The sequence below is a fragment of the Dama dama genome, chromosome 18 (assembly GCF_033118175.1).
Source record: "Dama dama isolate Ldn47 chromosome 18, ASM3311817v1, whole genome shotgun sequence".
NCBI lineage: Eukaryota > Metazoa > Chordata > Mammalia > Artiodactyla > Cervidae > Dama > Dama dama.
Window position 1 is genome coordinate 83,046,295 of NC_083698.1, and position 20,940 is coordinate 83,067,234.

Sequence of the window (20,940 nt, forward strand, 5' to 3'; positions counted from 1 at the left end):
CTGTCCACTTTATGTCTTCCTCCATGCAGTGAGTTACTTTGGGGGTCAGGGGAGCTTGAAGAAAAAATAGAAAACTTCTATAAAGAAAAGAAGATGAAGGTACCATAGAATCTAATAGTAATTAGCAGCTATAAAATTATCAAGATTGTTACTGCTAACTTTTATTAAGCAACTGAGTATGCTACCTGCCATTTCTCTCTTCTTCTCCTATTGTGGTTCCTCTCTATCATCAAGTGTGCCCAGTTAGGTGGTTTAGACACGTGGGTCCACATTTTCCCCCTAACAATGCTACTGACTTTGAAGAAAAAGACTGAAGTAATTTCAAAATCAAATTGATTATTCTTATATTATAGGTCACTATTCAAACCAGAACATTTCATGCAAAGATGGGCACAATTAAGGACAGAAATGGGATGGACCTAGCAGAATTAGAAGACATTAAGAAGAGGTGGCAAGAAAACACAGAAGAACTACACAAAAAAGATCTTCATGACCCAGATAATCACAATGGTGTGATCACTCACCTAGAGCCAGACATCCTGAAATGCAAAATCAACTGGGCCTTAGGAAGCATCACTATGAACAAAGCTAGTGGAGATGATGGAATTCCAGTTGAGCTATTTCAAATTCTAAAAGATGATGCTGTGAAAGTGTTGCATTCAATAAGCCAGCAAATTTGGAAAACTCAGCAGTGGCCAGAGGACTGGGAAAGGTCAGTTTTCATTCCAATCCCAAAGAAAGGCAATGCCAAAGAATGCTCAAACTACCACAAAATTGCACTCATCTCACATGCTAGCAAAGTGATGTTCAAAATTCTCCAAGCCAGGCTTCAACAGTAGGTGAACCGTGAACTTCCAGATGTTCAAGCTGGTTTTAGAAAAGGCAGAGGAACCAGAGATCAAATTGCCAACATCGGCTGGATCATTGAAAAAGCAAGAGAGTTCGAGAAAAACATCTACTCCTGCTTTACTGACTATCCCAAAGTCTTTGACTGTGTGGATCACAACAACTATGGAAAATTTTTAAAGAGATGGGAATACCAGACACCTGACCTGCCTCCTGAGAAATCTGTATCCAGGTCAAGGAGCAACAGTTAGAACTGGACATGGAACAACAGACTGGTTCCAAATCGGGAGTGGAATACATCAAGGCTGTATATTGTCACCCTGCTTACTTAACTTGTACGCAGAGTACATCATGAGAAATGCAGGACTGGATGAAACACAAACTGAAATCAAGATTGCCGGTGGTGGCGGTGGTGGTGGTTTAGTCACTAAGTCGTGTCTGACTCTTGCGACCCCGTGGACAGAAGCCCACCACGCTCCTCTGCCCATGGGATTCTCCAGGCAAGAATACTGGAGTGGGTTGCCATTCTCTTCTCCAGGGGATCTTCCCAACCCAGGAAATGAACCCGGGTCTCCCGAATTGCAGGCAGATTCTTTACCAACTAAGCCACCAGGGAAGCCCCAAGATTGCCAGGAGAAATATCAATAACCTCAGATACGCAGATGACACAACCCTTATGGCAGAAAGTGAAGAACTAAAGAGCCTCTTCTTAAAGTGAAAAAGGAGAGTGAAAAAGTAGGCTTAAAGCTTAACATTCAGAAAACTAACATCATGTCATCTGGTCCCATCACTTCATGGCAAGTGGATGGGGAAACAGTGGAAACAGGGACAGACTTTATTTTTGGGTGATCCAAAATCACTGCAGATGGTGACTGCAGCCATGAAATTAAAAGACGCTTACTCCTTGGAAGAAAAGTTATGACCAACCTAGACAGCATATTAAAAAGCAGAGACATTACTTTGCCAACAAGGGCCATCTAGTCACAGCTATGTTTTTTTCCAGTAGTCATGTATGGATGTGAGAGTTGGCCTATAAAGAAAGCTGAGCACTGAAGAATTGATGCTTTTGAACTGTGGTGTTGGAGAAGACTCTAGAGAGTTCCTTGGACTGCAAGGAGATCCAACAAGTCCATCCTAAAGGAAATCAGTCCTGAATATTCATGGGAAGAACTGATGATGAAGATGAAATGTCAATACTCTGGCTACCTGATGCGAAAAACTGACTCATTTGAAAAGACCTTGATTCTGGGAAAGACTGTAGGTAGGAGGAGAAGGGGACAACAGAGGATGAGATGGCTGGATGGCATCACCGACTCAATGGACATGAGTTTGAGTAAACTCTGAGAGTCAGTGATGGACAGGGAAGCCTGGTGTGCTGCAGTTCACGGGGTCACAGAGAGTTGGATACAACTGAGTGAATGAACTGAACAGAACTGATTCAAATCGAAGTTAGGACGTCTGATAAAAATGGGTGAGACAGAAACAGCACTGTCATATAAAAATTATCTTCACAGTATATACTGTATTTAATAATATTCATGATAAATACTTAATACTGACACAGATATACAAAAACACAGGAACACATACCCAAGAAGGCACCACATATAGAAAACCTAGAAAGATTGAATCCTGTCATGATCTAGTTGAAATTACTTTGGTCAAATAATGTGGAGAAAAAGAAATATCTTGAGTTGCCCAGCAAGATCCCACATATTAAAAGAGTGGTAAATTAAACCAAATATTCAAAGGTACAACCAATTCAAGAAAAGACAAATAATTCTTTATTGTCTATATAAAATACAGACATTCAACCAAGATGGAAAAGACTATACATAAAACCACTGAAGCAATAACATTTATAAAGCTAAAAAAGTTAATAACAGACTTCAGGGAACTTGTAAGCCCTCAGTATTAAGAAATATTTTCAATTTAATTGGTAATTCACATTTACTAGGCTTTCCACACATATGGATATATTCCCACACATATATATCTTCATGGTTAAAAATGGCCATCACAACTAACAAAAATCTAATATATTAGAAAAGCACCACTGATAGACTGTTGAAAAGAGCTCTATATAGCAAACATGTAACATCTCTGAGAAGACAGATTTTGAAATATAGAAGCAAAAAAGACAATAAAATCAAAGAATACTAAGTTAGAAATAACATAAAGCCTAACCATGCTTCTGAAGCATCGGCCATCTCTGAGAAAGCACAAAACCATGAAACTGAAATCTCAATAGGAAGAAATTCCATGGCAGTATTGAAGTGATACTTTAAAATATTATAAAGAAAAAACAAAATACATAATTTTTACACAGAGCAGTAAATGCTATGATACTCATCCACTTAGTCAACAAGTCAATCTGTTAAAAGCATTTGTGTGCCATAAAATATGTGCTATATTTGTGGAATAAGATGATAACCAGGGAAGAAATGTTTCCTTCATGGAACATATATTCCAGAAGTCATTAAGATCTAGGTCAACATGTTTCTCAAAATATAGAGTAAATCAAAATCATCCAGGTGCAAGTTCAAAGTTCTGATGTCCATCCCTATGATGTTCAATAGGTATTGAACAGAACTCAAGATCTGTTTTTAATAAGCTTTAATGGAAAGAGTGATGTTTTAGCTCTGCTACTAATTAGGTAGCAGCTTTGGGCACTGGTCACTTATCCTTGTTTCTAAGATGGGAATGAAGTGAAATGAAGTCAACACTGCTCAGTCATGTCCGACTCTGCAACCCCATGGACTAGTCCATGGAATTTTCCAGGCCAGAATACTGGTGTGGGTAGCCTTTCCTTTCTCCAGGGGATCTTCCCAACCCAGGGATCAAACCCAGGTCTCCCGCATTATACGTATATTCTTTACCAGCTGAGCCACAAGGGAAGCTGAAGAACACTGGAGTGGGCAGCCTATCCCTTCTTCAGCAGATCTTCCTGACCCAGGAATAGAACCAGGGTCTCCTGCATTGCAGGTGAATTCTTTACCAACTGAGCTATCAGGGAAGCCCAATACTGGGATAATTCTGCTTAAAAAGTTTACTCTGAAGAATAAAAACATTTTTGAAGTGTTTTGCACAGTACCTGGCACGAGTGTATTCAAAATGGCACCATGAAAGTCAGAAAATCTGGATTCACACTGAACTCAGAAGCTTACCAAATGTATAACACTGGAAAAGGCACTGAAGCTCTGAGCTTCAGTTTCTGTTTATGTAGTTAGTGGGTAATAATGCCACTGATTAACACAAAGTTACTAGAAGAAAAAAAATAATATTTTGGTAAGCTATAAGAAATACTACATAGAGGTAATTATAGTAGAGGCTACCAGTAGTTGTTTTTTTTTTAATTTTACTGATGTATACATAGTTGATTTACAATGTTGTATTTCATCTCTCCTTTACAGTAAAGTGACTCAGTTACATGTATATATATTCTTTTCCATTGCAGTTTACCACAGGATAACGAACACAGTTTCCTGTGCTATACAGTACAATCCTGTTGTTTTTATATACTAGTTTATATCTGCTAATCTCACACTTTCATTCCTTACCCTCCCCACCTAATCTCCCCCCTTGTACTTTATCTCTGAATCTGTTTTTGTTTCCTAGATATGTTCATTTGTGTCATGTTTTGGACTCCACATATAAGTGGTAGCACATGCTTTTTGTCTTTTTCTGACTTCACTTGAGACTACCGGCATTCTTAGTCATAGCAAAGTAGTATGAAAATATAATCCTTGAAAAAGAGGGGAAAGTCTTATGTGAGAAAAATTGAGAAACAGGTTTTCTTTTTTTTTTTAAACCTTATTTTCCCAACAAAGGGCTTCCCTGGTAGCTCAGCTGGTAAAGAATCCACCTACAATGCAGGAGACCCCGGTTCTATTCCTGGGTCAGGAAGATCCACTGGAGATAGGATAGGCTACCCATTTCATTATTCTTGGACTTTCCTGCAGGTTCAGATGGTAAACAATCCGCATGCAATGTGGGGAACCTAGGTTCGACCCCTGGGTTGGGAAGACCGCTGGAGAGGGGAATGGCTACCCACTCCAGTATTCTGGCCTGGAAAATTCCATGGATAGAAGAGCCTGGTGAGCTACAGTCTATGGGGTCGCAAAGAGTCGGACATGACTGAGCATCTTTCACTTTCCCAACAAAATGTACTTAATTCATTCAAGAGTTTGAGTACAGAATATGTACCACCCGGGAAATGGTAACCCTCCAAATGTAAATCAGGAATACAGACTCCATAGACATTAATAATACAAGTCTTGATTCCTATGAGAACTCCACAAAGCCAAGTTGGACATAGTTTCACAAGCCAACAGTTGCTGGAACTACTACACAAAGAACAGAAAACCTTGATTACTTCGTTCACTACTTAAACATCTCTACTGTATGAGCCCCAGGGAAGCCCAACTACATAAACAGAAGCATTGAAGCTCACAGAAGGTCAATGACTCGTGTGGTGTTACATATTCACTAAACGTAAGAGTCTGATATGAAGCCACATTTTGTGACTTTCTGGTAGTCCGGCTGTTTCCCAGCAGCGATTTTGAAAACACCTCTTCAGCATTTACATCTCTTTCTGCAACAATCGCAGCCAAGCAATCCATTCCAATTCCATTGGTCGGCAATCTACCAGTTGAAAGCAAATCATCTGGAAAGCTTTTAAAAGGTATAGATCCTGAAATTCTGATTCAGTGCGCCCAGGAGAGGGCCCTCAGACCCATCTATGCAAAATGCCTCCCAAGAAACTGTGATGTGAGCCAGAATCTCGTTGCCAGATGCTGCACTCTCCAGTCCACTCTGTATATGGGCTGTGCAACCAAACTCCAATGATGTTAGGCTAAAATCTGGCCCACTTCAGTTTCCATGTTAGGCCTAGTTTTACTCTTGGGGCCACACACAACACAAGCCTAATCTGTCTCCAGGCCCTTCAGGTGACCTATATTATGCTTCAAACTTGATAACCCTCAATTGACAAACTTGATAAACCCTAAATGCACATCTTTTCATTTATATTTAGTACCCAGAAGAGAACACCACTCTCATTCAGAAACCAATGGTGGGCTTCCCTGGTGGTATAGGGGTTAAGAGTCCGCCTTGCAATGCAAGAGACATGGGGTCAATCTCTGGTCTGGGACGATTCCACGTGCCATGGGGCCACTAAACCTGTGCACCGCAATGATTGAGCCTGTGCTCTAGAACCCTCATGCCGCAACTGCGGAAGCCCAAACACCTTAGAAGCCATTCTCTGCAATAAGAGACACCACTGCAATGAGACCTCGCACTGCAACTACAGAAAGCCCCCACAGCATTGAAGACCCACCACAGCCAAACATAAATATTAAAAAAAAAAAAAAAGAAACCAATGGTGATACTCCTTCATTGCAGAAACAATATTCTCATTAACACAGCTTAAGTGGGCCTTTTACTAAACTAACAACAACATATTATGCTTACTTCTTTGTAATACCCTTACTAAAAATACTTACTTTGGAATATATTTATTTTGGAGCAATTTTAGGTTTATACAGAAGTTGCACATGTAATACAAAGAGCCCCCAGGGCCCCCTCCCCCAGCTTGTTTTCCAAATGTTAACACATATAGTACCACAATACATCTACCTGAACCAAAGATGAGTTTTCTTAATTACATCTTTTTCCAGAAATTACCTTCCTCAACACATTTCTTTCATCCTGAAAGAATGTTTTTCTTTTGTTTCATTACATGATGCAAGTATAATGAAAGTGAAGTTGCTCAGTTGTGTCTGACTCTTTGCGACCCCATGGACTGTAGCCTACCAGGCTTCTCAGTTCATGGGATTTTCCAGGCAAGAGTACTGGAGTGGGTTGCCATTTCCTTCTCCAGGGGATCTTCCTGACTCAGGGATCGAACCCAGTGTCCTGCATTGTAGGCAGATGCTTTACCCTCTGAGCCACCGACCCTTAAATTTCCTCATTAAGATTCATAGCCATGATTTCATCTTGCAAGACTTTGACCCAAAGACTCAAACTCTGAGTTTTACAAGATGGAATGTAATGCCCTATACTTGTTAAGATATTCTGAGTCAAGGTCCAGATAGACAGCATCCACTATTGTCTCTAGATTCATGCCACACAGTTATCTGGTAAGCAAGACTTCTATACTTTTATCTTATGTGACAGGTTTGGGCTTGGGTAACATAAACCTCCCTAGAGTTGCATTAAGCAACTTCTGATGCACACACACCATCAATTAATTACTAACCACAAAAATTATCTGTACATCCAATTACTCTGTTATTCTTGCAAAGATATTTCCCTACCTCAGAAAAGTTCAGACACATTGCACCTCTACATTTTTCATCTGTACTAGCCTAATATACCTTTGCATGTTGTTCTTCAGTTGAGAGGTGTAGATATGTGCACAGTGGAAGGAGTCCATGCCCAAAATGACTCTGAAATCCTTAGGGGAAAAAAGGAAACTCTCTTAACAACTACTGACCATTCACTGAAGCAATTAATGACCCTGTGTGAAAACTGATGCCCACAGGAAGCCCACAGAGAATTCCTGATGAGTCACAAACTAAAATCAGAAGAAAGAGAAAATTGGGATTGTAGTATTATTTCTCTGTCAAGAAAAGGGTTCCATTCATCCTCATAAAATTAGTTGCTGGCTTTAGTTATTATAAAAAGTTTAGTGAACAGAATGGCTCATGTACTATTAGCAAGTAATATTTAAGGACTTATTAACTGCTATTTAAGATAGGAATCTACTATTGAGATCCTGATTAAAAAGGGTAAATTAAACATGCAGACCCACAGACAGCTAAGCTCAGCTCTATCAATCAGTGCCAGAAGATTTTTCTAAACAGCTTAGTTCTCCACAAAAGATCTGAATAATTTCCAATTCTGTTTATCTCTCAAAACCAGGCTGTGGAATTAGTTTTTAAATTGCAAAAGAGAATCGACAATGCTTTCAAGGAAGGCTGCAAACTCACAGCCTTCCTATTATATGTGTGAGCTTCTTAAAACGAGAAGCCATTAAAAACATCTTTTAAAAGGTATCATAATGCCAGAAACAAAGCTCTTCAAACTCACCTCATAGTAACTCCGAACTGCATTGCAAAATGCTTCGTCAGCTACAATCTGGGTTTCCCCATTGAGGAAGGCCTGGAACCTTTCTTTCAGTAACTGCAACTGTTGCTTGTTAAGCTGTAAGAAAAAAAGAAGGGGGAAGGAAATCAGATAAAAAAAACTAGCTAATCCATGACACATAATGGTTTTTAAGAGTTATATTTGCCACGTGTGTCTAAGACTTGATACCCAGAATTCACTTATGGGTCAATTTTTAAAAGCTTGTAAATTATTGCCCCACGAACTTCAGAATACCTGATACTGAAAACAGAATCCAAATTTCTGCCCCAAACAGCGTTTTTGTGATTACTACACTCCAATCTCTTTGCAGAGATGGGGGAAAAAAATCTAAAATTCAAATGAGAAGTTAACTGCCAGCTGTCCTGAACAGAGGGCAAAAAGGGATAAGAATTCTTGGAGGTGAGTGGACAACCAACAGTTCTGAACACAAGAGGACAGGAAAGACAGAGAGACTCAGAGAAAGAATTCTCTGTAAAGGACATCTGTTGAATGCCAAAAGCTTGGATTATCACGAAAAAACATCTCAGTGACTGAGCTGGGATAAAGGGATGATGAGGAGGGGAACAGAGGGGCAATGGGGGCAGTGAGTGCATCTGCAGGCAGGCTAGGGGAAGGTAGTAACTCAGGGAGAGGACTGTAAGTTTACAACCACGTTTCCTCACCTGGGCTATCACCACGGTTACGGAGGGCAGGTCAGACATGGACCACGGCTTACTAACCACGTCTTCTGGTCATCAACTACAAGCAGAAGCAGCTATTTCATTTCTACAGCTCACCGCAAAATGAGAGCAAGGAGCCCCTTATTGAAAAAATTAATTTCAAGACAGCAGCAAAAGAGCATTCAACCTGGCATGGACCCTTCTAAGCAGGAGCCCATGTGGCCGCTCTAAACACACACACACACACACACACACACACACACACAGGCCCTTCTAAGCAGGAGCCCATGTGGCCGCTCTAAACACAGCTCACACACTCACACACTCACACACATACACACACACACACAGGCCCTTCTAAGCAGGAGCCCATGTGGCCGCTCTAAACACAGCTCACACACACACACACACACACACGGGCCCTTCTAAGCAGGAGCCCATGTGGCCGCTCTAAACACAGCTCACACACTCACACACTCACACTCACACACACACACACACACACACTTACTTTAAGCTTAACTGGAGACAGAACATAGTCTTGCAGAGTAACCAACAAATCCTGAGATATACAGGGACCAGGAAGGGAGTGACCTCTCCATTTCAGTCATCCTCATCAGACTCTTAAAAGAATTCAGCCCAGTTCTGGATTCTACAGAGAGTTGCGAGGCATTTGGAAACATGCCGAAGACAAAATGATTAAAGGATTAGAAAGACTAAACAAACTGGGATGATTTGGCTTCGAAAAGAAGGCTGATATGAAGTAAGTTTAAAACTGTTCAAAAGGCTTGTTAAAATGCCATTCAAATTGGAGAGACATGCTCTTTCAAAACATGGGTTTTATTTAGGAGTCTAAAAAACAAGACAGCCTGTGGAAAAAACCACTGCTGGGAGTAACAGACTGATAAAGAAGTGTCCTACTGTGCTCCAGTGTAAAAAACCTCTTGCCCTGAGCAGTGGAGAGAGAAGAGCATTCCATTTTTCAGCCAGGTTATCCTTCATTTTAGGGAAAGCTGAACCAAGCTGGAAAGCAGGAACATCAACATCATCTTACATTCTCCATTTCTATGTAAAGGCAAATTAAGCCCATGCCTTTCCCTCTCTAAACACAGTTCACCAAAGGGACCAGATGGAAGGAGGATAGCAATTGCGGACAGCGAGACCGCTGACAGCACTCTAGTTGCCAAGCACTGGGAACCGCCAAGGAGGGTTTCAAGTTGCAAACCAAGGGTCCAGGTATTCAGAAAATAGCGGAAAGGGACTGGGGGGATGACAATGACCTGGAGAGGACTTCAATGATCATTTGTCCCAACTCCCTCACTTGAGAAATAAATATTATTCAAGACCTAGAAATCGGGGTATCTTCATTCAGTTTTCTTCTATCAGACGCATTTGTTCACCAGGAACTCCTTTAAATCTCTGCAGTCTCTAGTTTGCCAGTGTTTAGGTTTAGCCATTGTTGTGATGAGTTATGTTCTGGTGATTACGACATGGAACATTCCTGAATATGAATGGAGAGAAGGAGATTTGCACAAACTATCTTCTTAGAAACTCTTAACAATGCTAATGTCCTTCACAAAACATGCCAGAGCACTAGGCTTCAACTTTTTTATTGATAAAAATTACTGCAGTTACGTTTAAGACATAAAATGATAGCTATATTATAACGATATACAAACAGTCAATAAGAGGATAATTTACTAGTACAAAGAAAAGGTCTACAATTCCATATAAAAGAGACACGGAGGAAAAAAGGCAATTTAAAATTTAGCAGTGGGAAAGCAGAAAGCAGTTTCCAAAAAGCTATTTGCATTATCAAAATAAACTGTATTATACATCAATAGATAGAGGCCAATGTAATAGGCCCCAGAAATAGATTCAAATACAACTAGAAGTATACTATAAAATACCTTTATGGCACCTCAAATCAGTAGTAAAAGATGGTTTCTTCAATCAATGGTGTTAGAATAACTAGGTAGCCATGCAGAAAAAATTAAATTGAACCATAACACAAGGTTACAGCCCAAATGAATTACCTGTAATTTCTTATACCATAAAGGTATAAAGAAATAGGAGAATTCCTTTAAACATCGATATGAGAAAGTTTTTTTTTAAACCATGAATCAAAATCTACAGGTCCTAAATTTAACTCCATAAACATTAAAAATAAATTTAGTATTGTGGTAATCATTTTTCCACATAGATATGTGTCAAGCAATTACATTATATAATTAAACTTACAAAATATTATACATCAATTATATATTTTTTTAAATAAATAAATTTAGCATTAACAAAATCACTGAGGGAAAAAAAGGCCAGGAAAAAAATACTTGCAACTCATATCCTAAAGAACTAATTTTCAAACACACATATATTGGAAATTGACAAGAGTCTAACCTATAAGCCAACAGAAAGATAGACTAAATGGATAGACTCAGAGAAATGAATCAAGTCATGAAAGCCTAACAATTTACATTTTTCTTTTTCCAACTGAAATCTACATGAGAGCAGAAGGATTCGGGAAGATGATGGAAGAGGAAGCACGAGAAATCTGTTTCCCACCTAAACAACAACTGCATTGGCAGTATGTGTCTGATGTAAATATTTTGTAACTCTGGAATCCCTTTAAGGCTTTCAACATGACAAGGAAGGCTTGAGTTAAAACTGTAGTTAATTTTAACCAATTTCAGCTCTGCACAGTAGCACTTCCTACCCCCTCAAGACCCATAGTATCTTAAAAAAAAAAAAAAACCCAACAACCCAACTTTTCATAAATTACTATTTTTCAGTCACTAAGTTATGTTTGACTCTTTGCAGCCCCATAGACTGCAGCATGCCAGGCTCCTCTGTCCTTCACTATCTCCTAGAGTTAGCTCAAACTTATGTCCATTGAGTCGGTGATGCTATTTAACCATCTTATCCTCTGTTGCCCTTTTCTCCATTTGCCTCACTATCTCTAAACATCAAGGTCTTTTCCAATGAGTCGGCTCTTCACATCAGGTAACCAAATTACTGGAGCTTCAGCATCAATCCTTGAGATGAATAATCAGGATTGATTTCCTTCAGGATTGACTGGTTTCATCTCCTTGCAGTCCAAGTGACTCTCAAGACTCTTCTCAAGCACCACAGTTCGAAAGCATCAATTCTTCAGTGCTCAGCCTTCTTTATGGTCCAACTCTCACATGTGTACATGACTACTGGAAAAACCATAACTCTGACTATACAGACCTTTGTCAGCAAACTGATGTCTCTATTTTTTAATGCTCTGTCTCAGCTTGCCACAGCATTCCTTCTAAGGAGCAAGTGTCTTAATTTCATGGCTGCAGTCACCATCCACAGTGATTTTGTAGTTCAAAAAAAAAAAAAAAAAATTGTCCCTCTTTCCACTTTTTTCCCCTTTATTTGCCATGAAGGGATGGGACTGCATGCCATGATCTTAGTTTTCTGAACGTGAGTTTCAAGCCAGCTTTTTCACTTTCCTCTTTCATGCTCATCAAGAAGTTCTTTAGTTCCTCTTCACTTTCTACCATGTAAATAACACTACATCCAAACAGTGGTAATTCTATTAGCTTTATAAAAAAAATATGACCAAGTTCTCCTATGTACTGATGTGAAAAGATCTTCAAAATATCTTGGGAAAGGAAACAATATAGAAAAGTACATAAAATAAGCCACCACTCCCATTTTTATTCTGAAAAATGAGAACATATATTTGCTTCCATACCCAGAAACTATGGAAGAAGGATGTCCTTGGACACTGGACATATGGAGAATAAGGATGAAAAAAATTTTCAACTTGTATCACTTTATTCATTTTAAGTTTTTTTTTTTTTTCATTTTAAGTTTTAAATCACAGGATACTTTTTATATACTCAGATTTTAACTAATTTTCCTTTTAAATTAAGTTTTAATAGCCACTTTACAAATTTTTAAACTCAGAACAATTATAAACCCCTGCACATAGTTTAAATCAGATCATCCTGCAGAAAGGTTGAACAAACCAAATGGCTTTTTTCATTTCTCCTTTCAGGTATAAGGTTTGAACTTGACTGTATATTCCCCACACTTTTTTTTTTTTTTTTTTTAATTTCAAGGTTGAGGACTTCAAAGAAACAGAAAAAAACTGTAACAATTATGGTACTCAACATTCTACTTAATGCATTACCATATCAAGTAGTCACTCAGTTTCCATTTGAGCCTATTAAAACTAAGACACACACATACACACACTACCTTTACACCTCACAATGAAGCTCGTTTTAATTTTAGACAGCTATGAAGGAAAAACTGTGGTGTTGGAGAAGACTCTTGAGAGTCCCTTGGACTGCAAGGAGATCCAACCAGTCCATCCTAAAGGAGATCCGTCCTGGGTGTTCACTGGAAGGACTGATGCTGAAGCTGAAACTCCAATACTTTGGCCACCTGATGTGAAGAGCTGACTCATTTGAAAAGACCCTGATGCTGGGAAAGATTGAAGGCGGGAGGAGAAGGGGACGACAGAGGATAAGATGCTTGGATGGCATCACCGACTCAATGGACATGGGTTTGAGCCAGCTCTGGGAGTTGGTGATAGACACAGAGGCCTGGCGTGCTGCGGTCCGCCGGGTTGCAAAGAGACGGATATGACTGAGTGACTGAACTGAACTGATGAAGGAAAAAAAACCTGCTTCCCTATGCCTTCCATAAATCCTAGTTCTATACTATCTAAGACCAAACAAACTAAATGTCACTTTTCTTCTTCAACACAGGCATTCAGGAACTTGGAGACAGGTACTAGAGTAAACTTTAGAATGAACTTCTATTCTAGAATGAAACTCTAGAATAAACTTTCTCAGTCCCCCCAACATCCTAAGAGCATTCTTCAGGTTGTCTGTAAATGAAGCATTACCTAGTTAAGTTAAACTTACTTACATAATACTAAATATAAGAAATCACTCTGAACACTACAACATCATGACACTCATTAGAACAGCAATGCCCCTCCTCAAATATACTCAATAGACTGATCACGATTATCCTGGGTCGTGTGGCCAACACAGAGACGAGGGGGCGGAACACTTACCGCATTATAAGCACTCTATCTATTAGTTCAAACTAAAACAAATGAACTCTTCCTGGCAGTCACATCAACTGACTCATATCGTGCTTATGATCAACAAAAATTCTAAAATATCCTTATGTGTGCTTCATTAAGCCATGTTTCATCTTAACTCCATTCACTTGATCCATTGTTCCAGTTGATTTTTTTTTTCTTTAGAATTGATTCCTTCAACCCATGACCAAAGAATCCTCCCAGTTGTTATAACACTAACATAATAAGGTGCTATCTGCAGTCTTCAGATCATTATAAAAATCAGTTCAGAATTAAGGGGGAAACCCGTCATATACATACCTCCTATTTGACATAATCGATTAACATTTTGGAGGGCAGCCAGTTCTATTTGTCAGACTATATTTTAGCTTTGTCCACATACTGTCTTCACACTAGACTATTTACTAAAAAATGAATATTTTTCTAAAGTAAAAAAAAAAAAATTGACCACCTGAAATTATTTAATGGGAATTTAGAAGAGCTTTTTATATGAAACTAAAGTAGAACATAAATATCCTTGCTAGAAATCAGTCTTTATATAAAGAACACTTCAAATACTAATAGTAAAAGCTAAGTTTTATAAATCTGGGCTGGCAGTGATAATTTATTCACAATAATAGTGGCCTCAGAAAAAATACTTGTAGAGTTCAGAGATGGCTTATGTCCCTTAGAGTGCTGGGTACTTTTTGGTTTTTTTGTTTGTTTGTTTTATTTTTCTCCCTGTTCAAATTATATCCTGGTCTTTTCATTCTAAGTCATGACCAACTGAAGCATTAGCCCGAGTCCTGACTACAGCTGGAGCCCAGCCATCATGCTGCTCAGGAACTGGACAGCCGCCGCTGCGTGAGGCTGCCTTGACCTGCAGACCCCATCATGAGTGTTAACACTCATGGCAGGACTGCATGACCTCCTGGTGAGTGAAGGAGGCCACCGGTGGACTCTACAGCAGAGTGGCAGGTGACCACTGGCAGGGGTGGGGGGGCCGGGGGTGGTGGTGTTTGGTGTGCACACAAACCTTAAATAAAGCAGAAAAACAGACACTCTTCAAGGAAGTAAAAGGGTTTATTCCAGGCAAAGATGGTCTCAGAAATGCAAAGGCATAGCTTCAACTCCCGTTAATGAAACAAAGGAAAAGATATTAGGAGGAGAAGATTATGGGTCAGGTTTTGCTTTTTCCTTTGCTATGGACACTCTGCCAAAAAGATTTGCATAAAACCACTGGAAAAATTATCAGAGCCTTTTACGTTTCTGAAACAGACTTTCCCAAACTGCCTGTCAGAACAGAGTAACAAAGGAGTTCCAGCCCATCTCATACATTATACAGTCCTGTGGGAGTCACTGTTATTAACAATTTCCTATCCAAAATCACTGCAGATGGTGACTGCATCCATGAAATTAAAAGACGCTTACTCATTGGAAGGAAAGTTACAACCAACCTAGACAACATGTTAAAAAGCAGAGACATTACTTTGTCAACAAAGGTCTATCTTTGAGTCAAGGCTATGGTTTTTCCAGTGGTCATGTATGGATGTGAGAGTTGGACTATAAAGAAAGATGAGGGCTGAAGAATTGATGCTTTGAACTGTGGTGTTGGAGAAGACTATTAAGAGTCCCTTGGACTGCAAGGAGATCCAACCAGTCCATCCTGAAGGAAATCAGTCCTGAATATTCATTGGAAGGACTGATGCTGAAACTCCAATACTTTGGCCACCTGATGCAACGAGCTGACTCATTTGATAAGACCCTGATGCTGGGAAAGATTGAAGGCGGGAGGAGAAGGGGACGAAAGAGGATGAGATGGTTGGATGGCATCACCGACTCAATGGACATGAGTTTGGGTAAATCCGGGAGTTGGTGATGGACAGGGAGGCCTGGATTGCTGCAGTCCATGGGATCTCAAAGAGTAGGACATGACTGAGCGACTGAACTGAACCAAATAACTTCTCACTCTGTTCTATCACTGCAGGTATTTCAGACATGTGAATATGCCCAACTAAGACTACAAATACCATCCTCACCTGACAATGGACATAGTCAAGTGACTAAATGAAAGCCCATGAGATGTAGGCAAAAGTGTGTGTGACTTCCAGGAAACCATAAAGAATAGCTGATGCAAGCCCTTCCTTGCCTCCTTCCTCTGTTTCCACTGGCTGAAATTTGACTTGCTAACTAGAACTGTCACTTAGCCCAAGATGATGGTGAAGCAACAAGATAAAAAGAACCTAAGACCCTCCCCAATGTGGAGCAGTCACTACAACCCAGGACTGTCACCTCCCAACTTCCTTTTAAATGAGAAAGAAATAAACATCTCTATGAATAGATTGGGATTCCCAGGTGGCACCAGGGGTGCCTACCTGCCAATGCAGGAGATGTAAGAGATGTAAATTCAATCCCTGGGTCAGGAAGATCCCTTGGAAGAGTGAATGCAACCCACTCCAGTATTCTTGCCTGGTGAACCCCATGGACAGAGAAGCCTAGCAGGCCACAGTCCACAGGACTGCAGAGCGTCAGACATGACTGAAGTAACAGCACACACACACAAACAGATCACTCTTGTGGGGGAGTGGGGGCAGGTTCATTGGTCATGTGGCTGAACCAAATCCTAACTGCTACAAATCTCAATGAGATACCCCATCAAGGAAACAATGCCCTAGCACCACCATCCCTGGCTAGTAAAGCTTATCTTGATTCACCCTAAACCAAAATATTCTTTCCATATGCTATATTATATGAAAACCTCCTCGTTCAGCAAATTTGCCCCGATGAACAGTGAATAGCAAACTCCAAGTGCTGAGGCAGCCTAAAAATAAAGTTATTTGGACAGGCTGAGTTTTACTGGTCCCACAGTTATTCAAAGGGGGAACTTTTAAAAGCCCCAGGTTTGCAAATACTGCTTTAACATAATTTATAATAACACATATACTAAGTGATTAGTACAGAGCAGAAAAATCCCACTGCATCGTGAACAACAGGCCCCAGGTGAGGCTTACCAAGCTGCTAAATATGACTTCTACCCACACTCTCACTGACCTCCTAGTTGAATTCAAGCACTGGCAAGATTACAAGCATTATGGGGGATGGTCTTGGGGGAGAGGAGCTTCTAGTGAACACAGAAACTAGAAAAGTCAAATCCATGATTTAATGAATTTCCTTGCTGCATTGTACTGAGCACATTTCACATGTCTCATTAAATTCCTCTAAATCTTCTAGGAAGTTCATCCTCATTTCACAAATGAGGAAGCTAAGCATCTTGCCTAATTGCACATGTAGGAAGAGATGGAGCAAAATCTCACCATTATCCTGATCTAAAGGGCACATTCTTTCCAACCTCTGTATTATCTTGTTTCCCTCATAGCCACACTTCTTTTTCCAATAAGAAATATGTCATTCCTGTATGTATTCACTTATTAAAAGTCCCCTCTACACTAAAAGCAATTTGAGGATGAGAACAGCACTAACTGCTTACTAAAATAGTGACTCAAACCACCACAATGGATGAGAAAATAGCCTATCATAGTTATCATCACTCATTTCATCAATTAACAAGGTTATATATGACTTGGAACTATGACAAATCTAGACACCATATAAAAAAGAAGAGACATGACTTTGCTGATAAAGTTCAGCAAAGCTGACCTATAGTCAAAGGTATGGTTTTTCCTGTAGTCATGTACAAATGTGAGAGTTGGACCATAAAGAAGGCTGACTGCCGAAGAATTGATGCTTTCCAACTGTGGTACTGTGGAAGACTCTTTAGAGTCCCTTGGACAGCAGTGTGATCAAACCAGTCAATCCTAAAGGAAGTCAACCCTGAATATTCATTGGAAGGACTGATGTTGAAGCTCCAATACACTGGCCACCTGATGTGAAGAGCCAACTCACTGGAAAATACCCTGATGCTGGGAAAGACCCTCCTGCTGAGGGCAGGAGGAGAAAGGGGGTGACAGAGGATGAAATGGATGAATGGCATCATCAATTTAATGGACATGAGTTTGAGTGAATTCCAAGAGATGAAGAAGGACATGGAAGCCTGTTGTGCTGCAGTCCATGGGGTCACACAAAGAGTTGGACACGACTTAGCAACTGAACAACAACAATATATAATGGGCCAGAGTGAGTAATTAAGAGCACAAGCTCTAGCTTAAGACTGCTGTCTGTATTCAGGATACTCCACAAAAGTGTAGAGTCTTCCACAGGTCGCTTCTAATGGTCCCCATTTATAACACATGACTGAAGCGACTTAGCAGCAGCATTAAAAGCAAGACCAATGGTAATGATTAATTTTGTGTGTCAGCTTGACTGGACTAGGGGATGCCCAGATGGCTGCTAGTTATTTCTGAGTATATATCACTCAGTGTTTCTAGAAGAGATTAGCATTTGATTCAGTAGACCAGATAATGAGATCCACCCTCACTAATGTGGGCAGGAATCACGTAATTCACTGAAGGCTGAATACAATGAAATAGGCTGAGGAAAGGCACATCTCTTTCCTTGAGCTGATAGGTCCATCTTTTCTGGCCCATGAACTTTGGAGCTCCTGGTTCTTGGGGTCTCTGGACTCAAGATTGAAGATACCACATGCTTTCCTCACGTTTCCAGCTTGCAGAGGCCAGATTGTGGGACATTCTGGCCTTCATACTGCTGGAAGCAATGCCTGTTTTATATTTACGCATATAATCTCCTACTGGGCCTGTTTCTCTAGAAAACTCTAATACACCAATCACCATAAATAACAACAGCTTTAGTAATCTGGTGCAATCAAGCGATTTAGAGATAACTGGGGGCTGGAGGTAGGGGACGGGGTAGAAAGTTCAAAGAGAAACAAATCTCAGGAGCCATTCTGAGACGTTCTTACTAATTAAACGTCTCTCCCTCCCCCATTAAGGTCTGACAAAAATCAACAAGGCTTCCTCAAACATGTAATTTTGGAGGTTTATTATGGTAAAATGGTAGGAATAGGAAATAGTTCAGGACAAGTTTTGCTACCTTATAGTCCTACAAAGAGTCTGCCATGAGCCATCTTTCAAACTCTAGCCAATGGTTTCCTACAAATAACACTAGTGAATTATGTCAAGACACATCATGAAGGAACTGCCCTTTTAAGACAATTTCCCCCTGACCAAAACTATTGTGTAATTTAATACCCAATACCTTATACTAGCTGACTACATATACATGGCAAGTACATTAGAAGGATTCTAACCTCATTACAATGATTACTTTAAATTTTCTATCAAGGTGGGTTCTTTGTTTATTATTATTATTTTTTTAAAACATAGCATGATTATATTTTAATACACAACCAAAATACAAACACCACAGTAAATTGACAGCAATAAAATATGGTATTTCATTTGTACTACACTAAGACATTGATATAGCAAGGAAAATGAAAGAAAAAAAAACAGCAAAATGAAATAACACACGAATCTGGTAAGGACTAAGCATATATGAAGATGACAGAACTGAACAGTATCAGAAGAAAAGGCAATTTCTTTGTAACATCATATTGCCAAAGAATAAAAATGTAACATTTATACAGTTTTAGGAAATATATCTACATAAACACTTGTAGATAAGACTGATGAAATCCTGTCTACATAACAGAGGAAAATCTATTTTACTTTGGACTCGAAACTATAAATGTTGGGTGTCCTTAGTCTTCACAGTTTCACTGGAATTATTTCAACAAATATTTACAATTTATATATAAACAATGTTTACTGCATAGAAAAATCTGTGACTAGTATATACAGATTCCCCCAAAAGGCCATGAGTGTTAATTGATCAATAAACCCACAGGATGTGCACAAAATTTCATCAATATGAAGAATGTTTAAGTTGATTCTTTTAATTGTCATTTTTGAACATATAACAACTAAATGTGTATGCTGAGGTGTGTCCATATGCCTCTGTTTTTTCTATTTGAAATATTAATGGTTAGTATTCCTAGGGAATGGGTTTATTCTGACATGATGATAGAGTTAAATAATACTAAGTAGTGTTAAGTATAATGGTGATTATTTTAGCATTCTTTTTGAAACTTTTGCACATGTGTAAGTTCAGTACTAAAACATATGTTGCTACATGACAATGTAAAAATGCAAATGTGAATTATGGAATAGAAAGTTGTCTGGAAAATCATAGCAAAAATTTAACATTACTATATAAACATACCAGGAGAAAAGGGACAGCTGCTATTTACTGCCTTAAAAATTTTAAATGTATTTCAAAAGCAACGTCTAACAACCAAAGGAACTTAAAAGATACAGCCTATCTGTGCTTGTCTTCATCATTACCTGTTGACATTTGGGAGTGTTGGGATGTTGTATCCAGTTTCATATTCCCAGTGACTGTTACGCATAGCTTCTGAGTGATCATGAAGAGTGTGCGACTTAGATACTAGTGCGCAGAGAGTTTTAAACAGTGAAACAAAGAGTATTTGACTACCCTCGGAAAGAAGGGAGGAGGTGGGATTTGAGGTAAATATGGTGAAAGAAAAACATCTGAGGATATCTGACATCATCAGGAACATTCTTCCTATGGAGTTCCTTAATTTATAAATCTCAACTGTAAACCACAAGTAAGAAGGTTCTGGATCAAGAAGTGCTGTATTAGGACAAGATTTTGGCTAGGCTCAGGAAAATAACACTGGTGCAGACTTTGTGCACCTTGGAATTATCAGATATTCCTGAGAATCATGTGTCCTCTCAAGTGATGACTACATCGGAAAACTGATGCCATTGATTCTGCCACCATCTTCCATAAAACCAAAAATAGTCTTCATAATGTATGGCAATTCCTCACTATTGTACTGCAACAGGCAATCCCTGTAGATCAGAAAAACTGGCTGAGAAGACTCAAATTTGAAAGTGACCTAAAGGGTGATTGGAGAGAATTGTAACCAGGCATGTGGACTGTTTCCATTGTTGCTATTGGACTGAATCTCAGGAGCTTGAATGATGGAGACATTGTTACACAAAGACACTCAGGACCTTGTAATGTCAAAGCTTCATTACAATCTCCCAGAAGTATTAGTGCTATATTTAAAATGTCCATTTATCACAGGGAAATTTAAAATTGATACATAAAAAATCACAATTTTCAAGATTTCAAAGGATATGGAAAGTTTTAAGTGTAACATTTTACTTCTTAAATGCTGTGTTTTCCTCCTCTGGTTCCTTGTTTAAA

At 39.3% G+C, this 20,940-nt stretch overlaps 1 protein-coding gene across 8 annotated transcripts in view; it reads right to left on the bottom strand.

The window, feature by feature from the left end:
• The window catches only part of CADPS2 (calcium dependent secretion activator 2), a 555,077-nt gene that overhangs the window by 396,885 nt on the left and 137,252 nt on the right, over positions 1–20,940 (bottom strand). For all 8 annotated transcript variants that reach the window (XM_061165698.1, XM_061165697.1, XM_061165696.1 and 5 more), the window contains exon 2: positions 7,939–8,052. In XM_061165698.1, the coding sequence (XP_061021681.1) occupies positions 7,939–8,052 (114 nt within the window). The remainder of the gene's footprint in view (positions 1–7,938; positions 8,053–20,940) is intronic.